At 46.5% G+C, this 20,435-nt stretch overlaps 1 protein-coding gene across 3 annotated transcripts in view; it reads right to left on the reverse strand.

The window, feature by feature from the left end:
* Positions 1–12,986: 12,986 nt before the first annotated feature.
* emei (transmembrane protein 161-like emei) overlaps positions 12,987–20,435 on the reverse strand; it is a 132,036-nt gene continuing 124,587 nt past the window's right edge. For all 3 annotated transcript variants that reach the window (XM_070537134.1, XM_070537135.1, XM_070537133.1), the window contains 2 exons: positions 17,315–17,411; positions 12,987–16,843 (listed from right to left, as the gene is read on the reverse strand). In XM_070537134.1, coding sequence (XP_070393235.1) covers positions 16,572–16,843; positions 17,315–17,411 — 369 coding nt within the window. In that variant the 3' untranslated portion in view covers positions 12,987–16,571. The remainder of the gene's footprint in view (positions 16,844–17,314; positions 17,412–20,435) is intronic.

Raw genomic sequence — 20,435 nt, forward strand, 5'->3', positions numbered from 1 at the left:
CACAAAGACGAAACGTGCGCCTGAGCAAGCGGAACGAACCAAAAAACTCGGAGTCTCGGAGGGAGAAACGATCTACGCGAGCCAAGCTTCGTGATCGGCACGGACAGCCGGGCCGCGACGCGCCATGAAGGCAGACGCAATCGTGGGGCCGACGCCTCGATGGGATCGTCCTCTATCTCGCTTGGGAGCACTACGCAGACGCATGACTCCACGCCAGCAGCACAGCACACATCGCAGGGGACGCTTTCCCACTAGAGGCGCTACGGCGCAGCGATCATGTCAGAAGCGTCCCGCATCGGACACTGCACCTAGGAATCGTGCTGTGAGCACAAAGAGGAGCCGCGTCGTCTAAACGCGAGAGTTCAAGTGACGCACGCTGGAAGTTGGAAGGGGAGAGGGCGAGAAAACTTATTAAACGCAAGGATATTGGGCAACCTCGCACCGGTCCCCGCACGGCCCCAATGCGCTAAAACGAGACGAAGGGCAGACGTGAGCGGGTGGCGCGCCACCTGTCGGGGCAGCGCCATACATTGCGAAGAGGGGGTCTTCTGTGTTTGCCGCAAGATGGCTCTGTGTGTGCACCAAGCGCAGAAGAAATATAGCGGAAACGTACTTCGCTACTCGTTTAACTGCGACTTCTGTAATTTACATGCTCATAATTACCGATATACACCGCAGTATAACTTTCTATGGCACGTTTCTAAGGCAACACCGCATTCACTAGAGGCGCTTTTGTCCCACTTTGAACCATCGAACTCATGGCTGAGTGGTAGCGTCTCCGTCTCACACTCCGGAGACCCTGCATGGTTCGATTCCCACCCAGCCTATCTTGCAAGTAGTTTTTTATGAATTGCCTTCCGCCATTTTTCGCTCACGGCCAACGCCGCTGAAGACACCGGCTTTTCTGCGACACGAGCTCCTTAACGCTGTCACGTTAATAATCCATTTCTTCTGCAGCGACCCTTAATGGGTATCACGCGGACACTTTCAACTGCGATCGCGCACGATTGCTCGGGCTCGATCCCAAAGTAATGGGCACCGTGTGACACCAGTGTTACCTAACATTGCAGATCGCGCGAAGTTACGGCAGCAAGCACGCTACACCATCCTTTCATTGTAATGTAGGGACATCGCATCCAACATGCTCTATGAGGTGTTCATACACAAGGAAAATTTAAATTCCGGACAAGCAATCTATCAATTACGGGTATGAACACAGCGATTATGCACGCCAAGCAAAGACACTGCGTCCTAAGCTTAAGGAAATATAGAATTTCGCTGATGCAATGCACTGCCGATCACGGCTAACATAGTGTTATACCACGTCGTGAGAAATTGCTAAGGGGAACACTGACTTCACTTCGTTTTGGAATGCCAAGAGACAGCAAAGCACAGTGCAAATTCGAATGCCAACATCAGTAAACCAGCTGCCACATACAGCCGACAACGGACTGCTACAGACGTCGTCGACGCTGATACTGCTATGCGTGTCAATGTAATCTATATGAAATCAGCACAAGAAACGCTACACCCTTTATCACAGACTCGCAATGTCGCGGCTTATCAATCCTCATGGCCAAGCGGGAATGTCGTTGCAGGGCATGCTCACACAGCACAGTTGAGCCTGTCAGCGGCTATTGCGGTGCATTTCGCATGGCGGCGTGCACTAACAACAAAAAAAGAACACTTAAATCACTTACCTGCGTAGCAGTCCATCGTCGATTTCTTGTTAAATCCGAAATGCTACAGGTATACCGCCTCCGCACACCGCTATTTCCAGTCGCTGTCCACACTGTACTGTCACAGCCGCTCGATGCAAATCAAGGTGCGGCTATGGTGCGGCCAGCTACGTCGCGCCGCGGACAATAGGCGTGCGCGTCTCGGCCGAGTTTACAGTTGCGGCCGCTTTTCTTGGTGAGGGCGCCACCGGTCGGGGATGATTTCGCGACTTCGCACCGGGACTAAGCAGGCGTTGGTTCTCGCGTCAGAACGCGTTTGCCACGTGCTCTACGCACTAATCTCGTGCTTTTTCGCGTGCGTGTGTGGGAGCAAGTCGGTTCGCGTCGGAACGTGTTTGCCTCGTGCGGTATGCATTTATCTCGTGCTTTTTCGCGTGCGTGTGTGTGAACAAGTTTGCCTGTGCTTGCTGTGCTTTGTTAAGGCTTTTCGGTGTGCGTGTGTGCCGTAGCCAGCCTCGTTCATTTGGCGCGATGACGCGCAACTGTTGTTTGCCACTCTGCGACACAAGTGCCAAAAAGGACCCGACTGCGAAATATCACGAGTTCCCATGCGAATTGGAGCGTCGAGAAGCGTGGCTAAAAAATATCTCTCGCCAAGGATTGTCGAAAAAAGGAAGCAAGTGGGAACTGAGCGATAGATCTCTGGTATGTTCCCTGCACTTTACACAAAGTGACTATAAAATGAACACGGAACCTAGGCTCCTGCTTCCGAATGAGTTACCGACCGTGTTTTGCAAATATCCACGGTACCTGCAAAAAGAGAATGTGCAGCCCAAAAAACGCCATCGAGGAAACTTTACTGATCACACAGTAGTTGAGGCAAGCGATAATTGCGGCGGCTCAGGAGAAAGCCCCAACATCGAAAGTGCCTTGCAGTTTCTCAGCGACAAAGTGGAAGCTCTAGTTCCAAAGACTGCCTTAGAATCATGCTCTGAACGTAGTTTTTCTGTTGACCAGGCCTGCCAAACTGCATTAGATATTGTGGACGTCCTAGAACAGTCAAAGCAAGCAGTCAAGAGATTGAAAAAAAAAATAGCCCGTCAAGGAGAAGAGCTGAAAAAATTGCAGTCCGAACGGGACGAAATGAAAAACCGCCTCTTAGTTTATGAAAACAACAACGAAATTCAGTCCTTTGTTTAGGTATTACAAAGATCGGAAAAAGGAGACAAAGCTGCTGTTTTTATCAGCAACCAAGTGGCCACTTCAGGGGAAAAAGCTGCCTACAATGAAAGAATACTGCGGGAATGCATTTTATGGAAAGCGTGCTCAAATAAAGGACATGAACATGTTCGAAGCAGAGGCCTTTTGAAGCTTCGTTAAAAGGGACGCACTCCTTAGATAACCTCTAGCATCACTCAATATGCTTCGTTTTCATGAGAAACAATCTACTGATGATTATTTGCAATGATAAGCGTTTTTATTTCATCTAAGCTAGTTTGAATTACTTGGGGAACTCGGTACAAGTTCTCCCCATGTAAAGTTTTTACTTTGCGTACGTGTTCACGAGAAGTGAATAAAAGTACTGATAGATTGCTTCAAGCAGAACCTCTCGATGGAAGTGCACCAACCGGTCGTGCATCGTACGGGTGACGGTCACGGATAGCGTTCAGGCATATTCTAGAACAGATTTCCACCCCTGTGACAATCTGTTGGCGTTTGTGGCGTAATCAGCACTTCCATCGACAACTTAAAAGATTTTGTCTGCAATTTCCAAATATAAAACGCATTATTTACGCCTTGACTGGAGTGGAAATCGCGCGTGCCGACGCAGCTGTGAAGGGGCCCTCTATCAGCAGCCATCCCCGAGCGGTGGCGCCGCAGCGGGCGCACGGAGAACTAGGCCCGAGACGCCGTTCAGGCGCGACGCAGCGGACCGCGCCTTGTGCTTTTGGATCGAGCGGCCGTGGTACTGCTGTGCTGGAGAAATGCAAACCGTCGTGTAGGAGCGATGAAAGATGATGATAAGCAGCGCCACCGCTAAAAACTCTCCCGTTAGAGAGATGGAGATTCTTGTTTGGGAAGAAGAAAAATTGTTAGTGTGCGTGTATTTACGATTCGCCTATGGATAATGTTCAAACAGCGTTACCTATGGTAACTGCTGGTGAGCGTGAGCCGTGTCTTTCCTTTATATCCCTTGCGTGTTGATTTTTCGCTCTTAACATGTTCAGTTGCCCTCCACATGAAATTACGGACGGCTGTCCGTATTTCAAAAACAGAGCTCACGTCCGTTTTTTTTTATTGATATTATTACGTAGATGCCGCTGTTTTTCATGAAACTGAACGGTCTACAGAATTATTGCGGCAGGTTTGACCATAAACGTGCTAACATAGCGCATCGCGACAGGACGAGGACAGTCAAGGATTTTGACACACACATAGCGCTCTTTACTGTGCTCTTCTGAGCAGCCTCATCTTAATAAATGTCACTGCTAACGGCAACTGTCACACTGTTACATCACACTGTTAACTCACACTGTCACATTCTCTGGTCACACCTGCAACTAGATGCAATGGGAGTTTTAAGACGCGACGTAAAGTACACTACGTCTCGACGGTCCTTGTCTCCTGTCGTTAACACGGTGAACCCTTTCTTCAGTAACTCCGAAACTGTTCTGCGGCTAATGTCCCTTGACTTGATAGCACAGACGGGTGGAGATGTAAGACCATGCAAGGCAAGTTCACCAAAGATGGTTTTCAATGTACTCCACGAGAATAACTCAGACACAAAGCTCATCTCCGTTTCCTTGATCCTCAAGGCTGCCTTTGTCCACTGAATAAGAGGTCCGAGTCGCTCGTGCAGAACTGTTTCATTCAATTTTTGTTTTAGGCCCGTTGCCAAGTTTTTTATAGAGGACTGCAGGTAGTATATGAAGATCGGATCGGATGAGATGACAATGAGATGCCTCTTAAATCTTCTGTCCTTTTGAATTAAGCCGACGAATTCATGATACAGTCCTCCAGGCTCTTTCATCTCCAGGACTGCGGCCATCTTGAGGGCTTCCAGGGTGTCCAACAAGACACCAACGTTGTTGGTGCTTGGTGCCGTCTTGCTTGTTGAACAAGCCGATCTCTTCAATTTTATTCTTATACCTTTAGTAGTCATTTGGCCCAGTAAGTATGCGCCGTCATATCTCCTTTCCTTGAGTTCTTCTAGAGCACTCACTGGATCATGCTCGTTCAACTTGACATCGCACGAAGTCGCAAAGATTTTACATATAACTCCTGTCACATCCTTGATCAAGCTTATTTCCCGGGCCAGAATCGCCTGAGGCTCTCCCTCAACGACGTAGAGCCGATTGAGAAGCGTGATAACGTAGTAGAAAGGTGTAAGCAGGGGAACAGCAAACCTCAACTTCACTTTGTATAACGCGTACTTACGCTCGCTTCACTCTGTCATTCACAGTGTCGTCGGCCACTAGTCCAAAAGGTTCGACATCGAATGTCGGTGTTGCAAAGATGATGATGATACCTTATTTAAAGGCAGAAACCCGCTGCGAGGAATAGGTCACGAACCGAATCGTGATATGATAAAAAAACAGCAACAGTAACAACAAGGGAAAGTAAATAAATAATCGAATATGAGTGTCGACACGACTGACTAGCAGGAGCGCCGCAGGTTCGAGACAGTCTGTCCAACACAGCGGTCGTCAAATCGGGCGTCAGTGCCCGCTGCTTCACCTAGTTTACAGCGCTGGCAGCCAGCGTCCGAGCGTAAACAAACTCGACCTCACTACGCAATGCCGGCACGCCTAGGGACAAACGGCTACAACACGCGCTAAGAATCCACAGAAGAAACCTCCTCCGTAGTGCCTAGGCAGAGTCATATATTCAAAGAGCAAAAGCCCTCAGATTTTCTCTCTCGCGTCCGCTCTTACTCGCGCCTGCACCTAAACGGCTGCGATCCCTCAAATAAACGTGTCGTGCTTCATGCTGGAACGCGCCGCGGTTTATTAACGCGATAGCGTTAAGGAGCTCGTGTCGCAGAAAACCCGGTGTCGTCGGCGTCTGTGGCGTTGGCCGTGAGCGATAAATCCCAGAAGGCGCTTTATAAATAAACATCTTGCAAGATGGGCTGGCGGGAATCGAACCAGGGTCTCCCGAGTGTGAGACGCTACCACTCAGCTACGAGTTCGTTCCTTCAAATCGGGACAAAATCGCCTCTAGTGAATGCGGTGTTGCCTTAGAACGTGCAGTAGAAAGTTATACTGCGGTGTATATCGGTAATTATGACCATGCAACTTACAGAAGCCGCAGTTTCACGAGTAGCGAAGTACGTCTCCGCTAAATTTCTTCTGCGCTCTGCGCACACGCCGAGCCATCTTGCGGCAAAAACACAAGACCCCCCCTCCTCGCAATGTACGGCGCTGCCCCGACACGTGGCGCGCCACTCGCCCCATTATCGCTTCCGCCTTCATGGCGCGTCGCGGCCCGGCTATCTGCGCCGATCGCGACGTTTGGCTGGCGTAGAGCGTTTGAGTAGGCGGTGCGAACGGGGTGCGATAACGCTATCGCGTTCCACTCTTGAAGGCGAAGCTTAAGCGTCCTCCAATTTTTCTTTCGCCCTCTGTGGCTATCGCTGGAACTTGAGAGTGTGCGCGGCCTTCGCTACGTCATCCGTTGCACCTTTGTGCTTTATAGGGTGCAGACCACGGAGGAAGGAAACTCAGGAGAGGCCGTGACGTCACTCTTTGTAAAGCGAAAGTGAAGCCGGAAGTTGGTGTTGCTCATGGCGTTGCTCCGCCTATCAGGCCAGCTCTCCTCTCTTGTTTACATTTCTCGCGAAGCCACGCCGCGCTAAGCGCAACCGTGCTACTCGGACCAGCGCGCTCCGCAGCAATACTAAACAATCGTTAGCCCGTTAGCATGATTCCGCCAAAGAGGGCAAAATTTCCCGCGGATATTCCTTCGTCCGTTGCCGTTGCCGTGGCGCGGTACATTGCGTACAGCGTTGCATGCGCGTTCATTTCACGAACTTTAGTTCCTCCTGTCCCACCTGGCCACAGCAACATCCGGTAGAGCGCGGTCCAGATAACGCAGCGCAACAAAACACGGAGACCAACGCAAACCTGCCCGCACGGCGCCTTTGCCACGGTACGAAACCTACGGAGCAACACGTGTGAGCGCACAGAACAATAACAAAGCCGCCCTTGTGGCCCGAAAGGCGGGGCCGCTACAGCAAAGAAATAAAAAAAAACAGCATAACAAAGGAGAACCTACTACGTCATTTCCTCCACACTTTTCTCCTAGCGCGCGGAGGGGGCACGGCTATGAGCCCCCTTCTAGCCACCATAGTAGGGCCTCTCCTCAGTTTCCTTCCTCCATGGTGCAGACGCTCGTTCGCTGGCTCATTCCATTTCTGTTTGCTCGTCGCGTTCGCTATGGAAGTGAGCGACGAAGCCGCCGAACCAATGTTAATACCACAAAGTTAATCCAAGGAACACACCAAGGCGCACCAACGCCTGGGTGCGAGCGCCACCACCAGACACCTAAGCCAAGGATAAGGGTCGCCTCCAGCTTTATTTAGCTAATGCACGTTGGGGGCTGGTTGGTTGGGAACGTGCTAACATAGCGCATCGCGCCAGGACGAGGACAGTCAAGGATTTTGACAAACACATAGCGCTCTTTACTGTGCTCTTCTGAGCAGCCTCATCTTAATAAATGTCACTGCTAACGGCAACTGTCACACTGTTACATCACACTGTCAACTCACACTGTCACACTGTCACATTCTCTGGTCACACCTGCAACTAGATACAATGGGAGTTTTAAGACGCGACGTAAAGTACACTTCGTCTCGACGGTCCTTGTCTCCTGTCGCTAACACGGTGAACCCTTTCTTCCGTAACTCCGAAACTGTTCTGCGGCTAATGTCCCTTGACTTGATAGCACAGACGGGTGAAGATGTAAGACCATGCAAGGCAAGTTCACCAAAAATGGTTTTCACTGCACTCCACGAGAACAACTCAGACACAAAGCTCATCTCCGTTTCCTTGATCCTCAAGGCTGCCTTTGTCCACTGAATAAGAGGTCCGAGTCGCTCGTGCAGAACTGTTTCATTCAACTTTTGTTTTAGGCCCATTGCCAAGTTTTTTATAGAGGACTGCAGGTAGTATATGAAGATCGGATCGGATGAGATGACAATGAGATGCCTCTTAAATCATCTGTCCTTTTGGATTAAGCCGAGGAATTCATGATACCGTCCTCCAGGCTCTTTCATCTCCAGGACTGCGGCCATCTTGAGAGCTTCCAGGGTGTACAACAAGACACCAGCGTTGTTGGTGCTTGGTGCCGTCTTGCTTGTTGAACAAGCAGATCTCTTCAATTTTATTCTTATACCTTTAGTTGTCATTTGGCCCAGTAAGTAAGCGCCGTCATATCTCCTTTCCTTGAGTTCTTCTAGAGCACTCACTAGATCATGCTCGTTCAACTTGACATCGCACGAAGTCGCAAAGATTTTCCATCTAACTCCTGTCACATCCTTGATCAAGCTTACTTCCCGGGCCAGAATCGCCTGAGGCTCTCCCTCAACGACGTAGAGCCGGTTGAGAAGCGTGATAACGCAGTAGAACAGTGTAAGCAGGGGAACAGCAAACCTGAACTTCACTTCCATATTGCGAAGGAGCGAAGGCTTTGTATAACGCGTACTTACGCACCCTTCACTCTGTCATTCGCAGTGTCGTCGGCCACTAGTCCAAAAGGTTCGACATCGAATGTCGGTGTTGCAAAGATGATGATGATACCTTATTTAAAGGCGGAAACCCGCTGCGAGGAATAGGTCACGAACCTAATGGTGATATGATAAAAAAAACAGCAACAGTAACAACAAGGGAAAGTAAATAAATAATCGAATATGAGAAAAAAACTGATCATAAATGAAATAAGATAGTGCATAATGAGGTAGTCAGCCTTGCCTAGACAGGATGCATGCTCATCATTCAACGAAAGGACAGGCCTACACGAGGTGTGGCACACGTTCAAGGCTATGGCAGGTCAGCGTAAAACACACTGCGCTATTTCAAACGTCTTGCTCAAAACTGGTCAGTCAGTCAGCCAGCTCCAAGATGATGCCGCGAAGACGTTTTTTCCCCAACCATCGATGCCTCCGAACGCCAAAATTTACCGGAAAACGCTGCCTGTGACCGATGAGGCCATCCAGACCACATTCTCGCTCTTCGAGCTGGAACAGGCACTTTCTTCAATCAACGCGCGCAGCGCGCCAGGCTATGACGGCGTGACGTGGGCGGCCTTGGGGAATCTTGAAGAATACACAAAGAAGCAACTTCTCGATAAGATTAACGCAGCATGGGTCAACGGTGAAATCCCAGCAGGATGGAAGCATTCGATAGTCACACCTATACCGAAACCAAACAAACAGATGTAGTGTCGAACATGCGCCCTGTATGTCTCACACTTACTACGTGTAAGCTGGCGGAGCGAATGGCCTTGACACGCTTATCTCACTTTCTAGAAATAGAGGGTCGCTTTCATCCAGCGCAGATAGGGTCTAGACAGAACCTTAGCACTCATGACATCCTCTTGCTTGTGAGGGAAGGTGTACTGCGTCAAAAGACAGTCGGTCGCGCAAACCGCCACCCGAGCATCCTGGTGACGGTGGACCTGGCGTTGTCACATCAGCTTGCAGGCTTGAGGATGTCGGTGGTGCTTGTGTTTGCTTATCGTCTTCGTCGCTGGAAGGGGCGGACGCGTCTTCGTAGACCGATGACGGGAAAGAGTCGTGCCGCGTTTGTTTCGATACAGCGTTGGCCGTCGTTGTTGGACTTGCGTGCGGTCTCTATGATGACGGTGGCGGCTGCGGCTGCGTTCGTCTGGTTTCGCGTCTACGTTGTTGGTCAGCGGCAGCATGCTCAAAGCGTACTTCATACATCCCAGCAGAGCGTCCGGTGGTAGACGCTTCCGGAATGCCTTCGGGACGCTGTGTAGCTGTTTCCTCGCTCCAGTCTTGGGTTGGCGCCATCAAAGATGATTGTCCCTCGTGTACATCATGGTTGTCAGATGGAGATAGCTTCGATGACCTGGGGTCGTTCATCAATGCAGCCGTGGCCGATGCGACACCGATGAAGAGGTTGTGCAACAGAATATGAAACGCGAACAGCGCGCGTTACCGTCGAAGAGAAACGGAGCGCCAGGAAAAGACGCGCGCTCGATCGCATCCGAACCGGAAGTTGATCAGACGCTCATTAAAATTGCTTTTCTTCTATGCAGGCACTTGACAGCTAATATGATATTTCGCGGTCGTGTAGTATCGAACGCTATTATCACACAGAAACGCATGATAGTTTAGTTGATGATAGTATAGTTGATAGTGAAGATGATGTGATTAAACAAAATGTGCATATTAATTAACACTTAGGACCACTCTCTTTCACATCGTTTTAAGCTCAATGTATTTTAGTAACAGTTCATATATTTCGATTGTTTTTAGTTAAAATGATAAAGTGCCGCGTCCCTTCCGAGCGTTGCAGGAGCCGATTCTGTCTGGAGTTATCTGGGGAACCGCGCGTTGCACGAGACGCTGCCAAACATAAATCGTCATTTAATGAGAAAAACGCGGCTCGCTTTGCCACTACGATAAGGAATCATTCCATCAGCAGGGTTATCTCGATTCATGTTCTGAGCGTGTGTCTGTACTTTTAAGCTCATGTTATTATTCCTGCATAGACGAGGCTGCCTACCTTAATATGCACTATCTTACTTCATTTAGGATCGGTTTCTTTCCCATTTCGATTATTTATTTACTTTCCCTTGTTGTTACTGTTGCTGCTTTTTTTTATCATATATTACCATTCGGTTCGTGACCTATCCTTCGCAGCGGGGCATATTATATATGCGGTAACAGAGACAATACATGTCGTTGAGAGTTATGTTGTCTGGCAACCCGGAAAACGCGGCGCGAAAGCGCCGCTCCTTTTTTTCGTACAGGTGCTCGCGCGTCGGCGGCAACGCGGGCGTTTGCCGCCCGTCGCGTTTTTCGCTCGCGAAGAACGCGCCATGCAGTTTAAGAGCAGGCGCGAGAGAAAAAATGGCTGTGGCTTAGCTAAGGTTAAGCCCAGGATGCGAAGTATACTAGCCTTTATTTTAGTTGTTGAACCACTGTTTAGCCTGGTGAACTGCTGTTGCTTGGCTATATTTGGTTCGGCTAGACGAAGAAACAACTCATGCAGGCGAGCGCACGAGCTGAGACCCGGCTATGTAGCTACGCGGCCGCAAGCGAGCGCACGAGTTGAGCATCCGCTTTTGCAGCTGTTATGACGTCATATGGTAGCTACGCGGCCGCGCGCGGCGCAGCGAGGAAGAGCGTGGTTGTGCGGCTAGTATGCTTCGCATAAAAATGTGGGGGCTTTTGATCCTTGAATATGACTCTGCCTAGGCACTACGGAGGAGGTTTCATCTGAGGTTTCATAATATGCCTCTAGAAGTTCCCATGCCTTTCTGTTACTGCAGTTGCGCAGAATCTTGACCTGATTGAGCATAGGCCTGCATTTGTGATCTAGGCAATGCATGGGTAAATGACGTTGCTCCCGGTTTTTAATAGACCTTTCGTGTTCACGAAAGAGTAACGAAAAAGCACGGGAACTTCTAGAGGCATATTATATAAAAAAGAAGGGACAAGCGGTTATCAGTGACACATCGATCATACTTTACAATAGGGAGGCATATTTCCTAGAAGATATGATTAGCTGAGCCACGCCACTGGTTTTTTTCTGATTTTGTTTTTTCTCCTCTTATCTGCTGCTGATACCCTGATGCGCCTGCGCTGGTATGAACTGATATTTGTTTCCCTCGAATAAGCCTCAGTCGTTAGTTTGCGCCTGCCCCGTCTTCTTCCTTGTGATCGCCTACAAAGTGCATCCAATATTTCCAAATACAATGAACCAACTTGTCCCAGAACGCATTCTGCTAAATGTCTTTAAAGTTCTTGTTTCGGCGATAGGTAACCCTAGGTACACCCGGGAACGCTTTTCTCAGACGCTCGTTACTTGATAACATTGAGTGGTATTTTCGTAGGATGTTGTTTATGTTTGGGTGTGCATTAGAATATTTTGTTATAAAGGCCGACGGTCTGTCAGATTCTAGTGTGGGCTGTTTCTTCGCCAATTCCGACTCTCTCTCCAATCTTGACGCGGCATCATAAGCTCTATCGAGAGCAACTTGTAATAAGTAATAAATAGCAGAGGACAAGTTGACAGTATATTTATTGATAGCGCTGTATTCTCATCGCTTATTTCACGCTGAGGCGAGAGGCACCACGAAGGTCAATTCCCTCGCTGCTGCGTGCCCCATGTTGAAAGCGATCGTCTTAGGTGACGGACAGACGGACGGGTTTTTTTGTTTTTCGTTGGGTAGGCATAGAAATGCTAACGCATCTAATACCGGCGAACGGAGGCCTCGGGAGGGCAGTCAAGATTACAAAATGCCGCAGTTTCGCCGAAAGGCGAACCATCGATTGCGACAGCAAATTCGTAGACGAAGTAAGGATAACTTTATCGGCCGTATAAACTTGCTAGCGTTCGCTTGCTATATCTGAATTAACAACCATGCGTATTTCCAAATGCTAGTAGGCAGAGCAGGGCGTGGCACTTGCGGAGACGACGGACGTTTGCGCGCATGCGCGAGTAAGAGCTGGTGCGAGAGAGGAAATGCAGGGACTTTTGCTCCTTGAATATACCACTCTGCCAAGGCACTATAAAACAGTTTCTTAGCGTGTGTTGTATGCGCTTGTCCCTAGGCGCGCCGGCAGAAGTCGCGGTGGTGCTGAACCTAGCATCGCAAGTTGGCAGCTCGACGCAGTTATATTTATTCAATCGTGTTGTTTGCTAATTAAAACATGTCGCTATTTCGCATTATTGGCGGCGCCTCCAGGACACCAAAGTGGCAACGGGGACATCAAAGCTAGGAGCCGGACTGGTCCGTGGGTTGAGGCTCGCAGAGGCCTGCGCGTGCCCAACCCACAGGCTGCCATGCTTCCAGCTTTGATCCCGCCACTACCGCTTGGGTGCCCCGGAGATCTTGCGCCGCCTGCTTTAATATAACTTCAGGTGCTCTCCTGTGGCCTCGGTTTGCCGTTTACATGTGCCCTCCTGGAGCACTTTTGGCTATTACCATTACCAGAGTTCTGTTACCCCATGGTACACTTGAGGTTTGTTTTGACTTGCCCCTACCTTTTCAGTTAAAATTTTATTATGGTTAAAAGGTTACTGCATCATTCTTGTCGTGCACGTGCACAGCTTTCAGTTCATACTTTCACTTTATTTGAGCAAATCCTGACAACAGAAGGACAAGCACATTAGAAGTACCAACGGCGACTACCTCATCTGTATTTCACTTCATTTTTTAAATTTCCACTGTGAACCTCATGCACAGACACAATATACTTAAATATATCGACAGTACAATGCTTTTTATATTTTTTAAAGAGAAGGAAGTAGCCAACTAACAATTATATTTAATAGTATAAATAGCCTATGCCGCATGAAAGAATATGTTCCTGTATGTTCACTTCACTTCAAATTGCTTTGCATGCTTTTTTTCACACCGAAAAAAAAAAATTTGCATGCTTCAGAGACCCCTTCACCAGAGTCTTTTATCAATGACGTGTGAAATGCACTTGAATGATGTGTCTCAGCATTGCTTCTCTTTCAACTAGGCCATGCTAACAACTGCAGAAAGAAAAAAAACTTAACCATTTGCAAGATGTATTAGGGATGGAAAAATCACCACTTGCATGCAAAGGTCATAAACGTATATAATTGAGTCAGTAAACCAAAATGAGACCAAGCCGGATTCACTCAAAATCACAATCAATTGCAGTCATGCGCAGCAGCGCTTGTACTAAAACTCACAGTGAAAAAAAAAACAAGAGAAAAAGAAAAGGCGGCAGTAGTTTCGCTGGAACGATGAAGCACTATTAGTGAAAGTGAAGTACAAGACAATTCTCCCACAAAAAGAATTCCTCGAGGCCATGCGAAGTTTCTTCAAGTGCAACTGTTACTGAAGGTTATATATATGGGGGAGGGTTCGGAAAGCTGGTTTCCCCCGCTCCTCCAGAAAAATTAACTATCTGCCTTTGTACACCCCTAATACAAAATCGCTTTTCTTAGGCTTTTGTTTTCACTGGCATTCAGAGCCTAAGGCCTGAATAGATGTGTGCCTTAATTTTCGTACTCTACCCAAAATAATCGGTCAGTTGAATCAATTTGTCATCATTCAATATTACAAAAAAAGTAATTGATTACAAGTAACTATAATTACAAATTACATGTAATTCATTACATACAAATCTGCAGAGAATATTTCTACAGCGACTATGGTGGCTATAAAAAAAAATAGATTGCAGGGCCCCTTAACAGGCTGCCAAGCTTCACAGAAGAGCCACTGCCTTGGCCCATCACGATACCACACCACACAGCTACTTGTGAGTCATCATATGTTGCACCAATGTGGAAGCTCTGAAAGTAGAAAGGCTGACCAACAAAATTATTGCAGCCCACATGTGGTGCTCATTCAAGTAAATGGAACCCAAATGTGATGTGTGTCATTTATCAAAAGAATGTCATACAGTAGCAAACAACACCCACGCTGTCTCACAACGCAGTGTACATATCCGTTGGCTTTGAAAGGCACACAAGTGACTAAGTTGATCGTGGAAGATGATGCCTATTACATGTGGTTACAAGCACTGTTTTATACAGCAGACCGCATTTAAGACCAACAAAGGCTATAGTAACAGACTAGTTGCATAGGTTTAATCTCGCAATTTTTTATCAACTCCATGAATAAAATTATCTATGCATTAATAAGTTAGTGCAGTGGCCATTAAATGATAAAGTGAGCAAAGAACAATCTATCTTATGGAAGCTACATTTAAATACTGTTCACACTTCAATGTACGTATACAAAAATGACAGACACATACAAAAAATATGTAATGTGGCGTTTACCAGTATGCAATCGCCATGCACACATGCAAAAGGTGTTCATGAACGCATAAACTCTCCATTAGATCATACAAAGTACAGTTTGTTGACCTGTATGTCCACAAGAAAATGAAACCTTGCTTAACCGACCATATTAGCTGCTATAGATCTGTTTGACCATGAAGCTATTCATGACACTGGTGCCGCAAGTGTCACATTCAGCTGCATTCAATACAAGCTGCAACACCGGTGCCTGTGGTCGAAGGGACTCCAAGATGTATTATGTCAGACCCACCGTCTTGAAGCACTTTTGACCACTAGCATCAGCGTTGCAGCTGATATTGAATGTGAGTGTGTATGCTAAGTGGAAGTTACACCACTTAATATGTGTTTTATTATTTTAATCTCTTATAAGTGGATGTCAAGAGTGCTTTTTCAACAAGATGCAACTAAAAGCGAATGCTTAAAAAGCGAAAACAACCACAACATGAGTACCGTAACATGCACTCATCACACTGTGTTTTAGCTCCTGTGAAGTGAATCAAGTTTCTTAGCTCACAAATTTACCTCACTTGCATTGCACAACGCACTTCAGCTTACACTTCCAAGGTCAAATAAAATACCATTGCGAATCTGTCAGAAACTAACCGATAAAGTGATATCCACTATAACATGCTCGAGCAAGGACAACAAACAATAGAGTAAGTGTAGTCGTGCACTCACGCACATGCTCTGAAAGCAAGGCGCTTACACCTGTATTGAACATCCACCGTGTCTTGCGGATGTGTCACGAGGAGCCGCAGAATCACTCGTGGGTGGTGCTAGCCTGATTTGCCAACAACCTTTCTTGTGAATTTTCATTAAGAAGCTCTTATGTGGGACACCACTAAGCAGTTACCTTCCATATTAAGCAGGAGAAACACACTTGCACGGGGACAGTCAGCTTGGAGATGATGTGTCTGCAATTCTGAGATCAGAAGAACAGCACTACCCTATTTATCTTGCTGTTGCCCACAGAACATGATCAGGTGAACACAAGAAGATGAATGAGACAGTTCTACCAACTGCTACTATCAGAAAAGCCTGAAATTTCACTATCGATAACAAGATACAACACACAACGCCATAACAGAGCTATAGACAGAAACATCCGTGTGAGAAATGGGCCAGACACTGCCTGGCAGAGGGCTGGTAAGTACCATGACTTCACCACATTATGCAGTAGCTCCAAGCTTTGCTTATCAAGAACTGGGTACCCATGTATATACACTGCTAATCGCAACATACTCGTATTACATATCATTACATGTCTGCAACAATAATTCAGGTCTATGTACACTTAAAGTGTGGGAAATGACAAAAATCAAGCAACATTTACACTGCGGCCTACACACCTTAGCTAGGGGCATTTCGTATCATTAAACAATTCTCTCTCTCTCGCTCTTATGCCTTGTATTGTGCAATCTCACTCGAGCTTCCCCTCCAGAGCAACCAATCAAAACAGACCGATCGCTTCAATGTTTGTCAATGTCCTCTCTGCATGCCCCGGATACCAATTATTTAACTAAGAACTTGCCAAAAAGTTATCAGCAGCTTGGCTATTACATGGTGATGTGTGAACTCCATAATCATCTCTGCTCACATAAGGGCGTAGGTGCAGACTCTGTGTTGCACTGGGATGGAAGTATACACAGATGCCCCTAGCTCTCACGGTCATTTCACAAGCACTCAAAACTGAGCGGTACTTCAAGCCTAAAGGAGTTTAACATAACAACAACTGGCATTCTGCCTGCTACCAAACGCACAAGCCAGGCCTTGCGAAGTGCCTCTGCCACTGCACAGCCTTGTTATAAAACCCTGGGCTCGTACTATAGTGCTATCACTCATTAACCTGAACCTAGGAAGCGTACGAGTGGTACACAAGTCCAACTACACTGGTGGCAAAAGATGTCGCACACAGCCACCAGGTCATGAAGCTAAGGACACCTCGGAATAACACAGGCGTGAAGACGGCTCGAAGTCCGGCCAGCGTTAACGAGAACTGCTGGCTGGTTGCCAGGATGGATTCTGGAGACGGTCCTCTCGATGGCACTCCAGGGTCTGTGTTGTGATGAAGAGGAGCACCGGGACTGTCTGGTGACCACAGGTAGGCGATCCAGCTGTGGTCACCTAAAGAAATGAAATGAGCAAGAAAATTGCACGATAACGCATATTCCAAAATACAGTCAAATTTCATGGTAAGGAAGTCCCTTAGAATGACAGAAGTCTGAGCTAGTTGGTAAGGATTCAAATGCAAAGAAGGGGTAAGGTGTGCAGACGTGGCCACAAGAGGAGAGAGGAAGTGGACAATACGAACGCCGACTATCAATTGAAGGAAGAACTGGAAAGGTAGCACAAACATAAGGCATGACAAAGAGCACAATATTTCACGCCGGCATTTTTAAGCAAAGGTAAAATAAGAGTTTGTAATGATGGAGAAATACACACAAACTTGCTATAGTTCTACAACGAAAACATCAAAAGGGTGTGTCACAGGGCTATTTGGTATTGCACACTGTAGCAATGACAGTGCGAGAAACAATAACATCAGGCCTAATTAGGACTGCTGGACTTTAGTGGTGCATAAACCAGGCCACTGACCTAATGTTTTCAACAGGAGAGCTGTAAATGCACATGTGAGCAATGGCGTGATGTACTGCAGGGCCACTACGCACAAGTAGTAGAAGACTCGAACCACCTGAAAAATAAGAAAACATGGGAAAGAAAAGGAAATGGTAAGTTAAGTGAAAGCACGAGTTCACTGAAACTTACCTTGAGTGAACACCAGCGTCACCGCGTTAAAGAATAAAGCTGACTTGGACAACTTAGCACTTCGCCGTAAAATTTCTCGCCTAACACTTTTCCATAAGCTTTATCACCATCCATCACTTCACGATGATTTCTTTCAGTCACCAACAGTTATTTTTCCACGCCGTGACCATCCATACAAAGTCAAACGCAGTAACTGCCAGTCATCCCATTATGCATCTTCGTTCTTACCACGCACAATAACTGAATGGAACGCCTTACCATCAGTCATTGCCACGGAACCAGACTTGACTAAGTTTCAACATTTAATTCGCTCACGACTTGTCGACTAATCGTATTATTATTCTTTTTTGGGACTTTTACAGTGTTTTTCGATATTTGTTGGTGTTTTTAGTGCAGTTGCCTTATGTTCTCCTAATATGTACTAATGTTTTCTCTGTAATAATTGTGACCTAATTATCTTGTATGTTAACTATGTTTCACTGTATTATTACTTCTGTTAACCTCTCTTGTTTTTAGTATGTACAAAATACAACCAGTGCTTGTGATTGACCCCCCCCCCCATGTAATACCCTCGTAATGAGGGCCTTTGGGGGTATTTTGAATAAATAAATAAATAAATAAACTTCACTGTATGCAAGCCAATCAACATCATGTCCGGCAAAAGTTGCAAATACGTTCCACTGTGCCTCTCTACACTTCATCGGCGTTCTGTACTTTGTTATAACGGCTTTCTTTTTTTTTTTGAGACCATACAGAATTTTTAAAAAGTGCCTCTGGCAGATAGCACAATTTTAGTAATTGACCTGGATTACTGAAAGAGGTGGACAATAATTGTACGAGAAATCTAAATGCAATATTGACTAATTAAAAAAGTTCACAGTCACTTTAACATATGCTAAAGAGGATGAAGGCCTGTGCGCTCTCGAGACATTCACTACATTACTTGACATTTTCATTCAAATGCGTTGTTACTTCCTATTAGTTGTTTTGTCACAGCAAAGGTTGTGGGGGGTGCCTTAATTATTTTCGCCCTAATTCACACCAAAGGTTGCGAGTCCAACTCCCACCAAAGGTTGAGAGTTCACCTCCCACCTAACGTCATGGTTTCGACTCTCGGCCTTCCCAGTGTCAATTAGAATCCAACTTGGAGATATGGCCTGTTCGCCCATATCTCGAAGTGAGTTTGATGCCCACCAAGAGTCATGAGTTTGAGTGCTTTAATTAACTGTGCTATAGTTAACTTCACCTTCATTAACACCACATCTCAAGCTGATGCTTCTTCTTCACCGCAGCTTCATGCTTTCTTATAAAAAAATTGATGGCTTATAATTTACGCCAAAGGTTGTGGGTCTTAATTAAGTTTCCCTTAATTAACAGCAAAGGTCCTGGGTTCGACTTCGTATAAATTTTAGTGCCATGGATTTTGGTGCCATGAATTTTGGTGCCATAATGTTGGACATCGGATTTTTCGACCCATGAGCCATCTAAGGCTTTCGCCTTAAAAGTCCCTCATTAACTTTTTATTGCAATTGCAATTTACAAATCGTAGCCAGCGAGTTTGCAAGGCAAACTTGGAACGGCAGTTTCGAATATAAGAACACCAGCTTCGAGGCATGCATTCTAAGAGCATGAAGAAATACATACCACACCATGCCACCCTCCTTGTGGTTCAGTGCATTTGATATTCCAAATTTGTTTAACCATTTCATTACAATCACCAACAGGACGACAGCCCACTCCTAGACTAACCACTTAACCAGTTCACCCTGTGACACATGCAAGTCTCTGAAGCATTGAAAACACATTGTGTGACTCTGTCTCAGCTATCTTAACAGCAAAACATCTTTTGAATTAGCTTTTGTATTAGCCTGAAAGTAGTGTGCAGTAGTGGTGCATGAATAGTCGAATGTTACCAAATCAAACAGTGAACGCTTGAATAGTTCAAATCGCAAACTGAATATTTACTGTTTGATTTTCTTAAAATTCAATATATTCAGTGCAGAAATATGCAGTGCCACATGCTGCATGCCCCGCGAAGTCCCTCATGCTCGATGCCACCCAAGTGGGTGTTTCACTTCAGTTTTGGCACAAAAGGAGCACCGATCAGGCATGCCACGGACAGGCCAGCCCGGCTAATGCGGAAGCAGACTTTGTCACTCCGAGTGCTCCCTGACATCACACCAATGTGGGGAACCTCACACACAGTGCTTGTAGAACGGCACCGCAGAATGTTCATCAGAGCAAGAAGTGGGGGGGGGGAGGCGACGCCGCTGCGTAAACTTGCTGTTACCCTCCAGGTTTCAGGTGGTAAGCCACACCAAAACTGACTGAAACGGCGCGGACAGTGTCCCTGCTCTTTGCCATTGGTGCTGGCTATGCACAGAGGTGTGATCGAGTCACGAGACACGCAGTTTTTTCATCTGTTGTGCACATTAGCCATACAATAGCCCACCTGCCGTAAAGTTAGGATAGCCCTTCTGCACTTGGGAAAAAAAAAAAACGGAAAGCAACACTTTCTATGCTATAAATAAAAGATTGCCACAAAACACAGGTCTACTATTAAATGAATTTCACTGGTATTCAGTACACTAGAACATCACTACTTCATGAGTGGCTGAGGGAAAAAAGCACTTGATTCTATTCAACAGTAACTATGGATAAGAAAAATATTTCTCAGCCCTTCATACACTAGAACTGAGTTGTAATCAGCACTGGCATACTAATTTGGTGCCCATTTTAATAAGCGTAGCCCGTAGTGTTCTGAAGTCAATATAAGTTTAACTTATATTTCAGTTCATTTCAGTTTATAAGTTCATTCCAACAGTCATGTTGGAGTTGCATCGTGGAGTATTACAGCAGGAGGTCCTAGAGTTTTGAAAGAACTGCCAGGGTGACCTCCTATGATTACATAAATACGGTTATTATACAGAAACAACAAAGAAACACGGTC

This window comes from Dermacentor albipictus, chromosome 4 (assembly GCF_038994185.2).
Source record: "Dermacentor albipictus isolate Rhodes 1998 colony chromosome 4, USDA_Dalb.pri_finalv2, whole genome shotgun sequence".
Lineage (NCBI taxonomy): Eukaryota > Metazoa > Arthropoda > Arachnida > Ixodida > Ixodidae > Dermacentor > Dermacentor albipictus.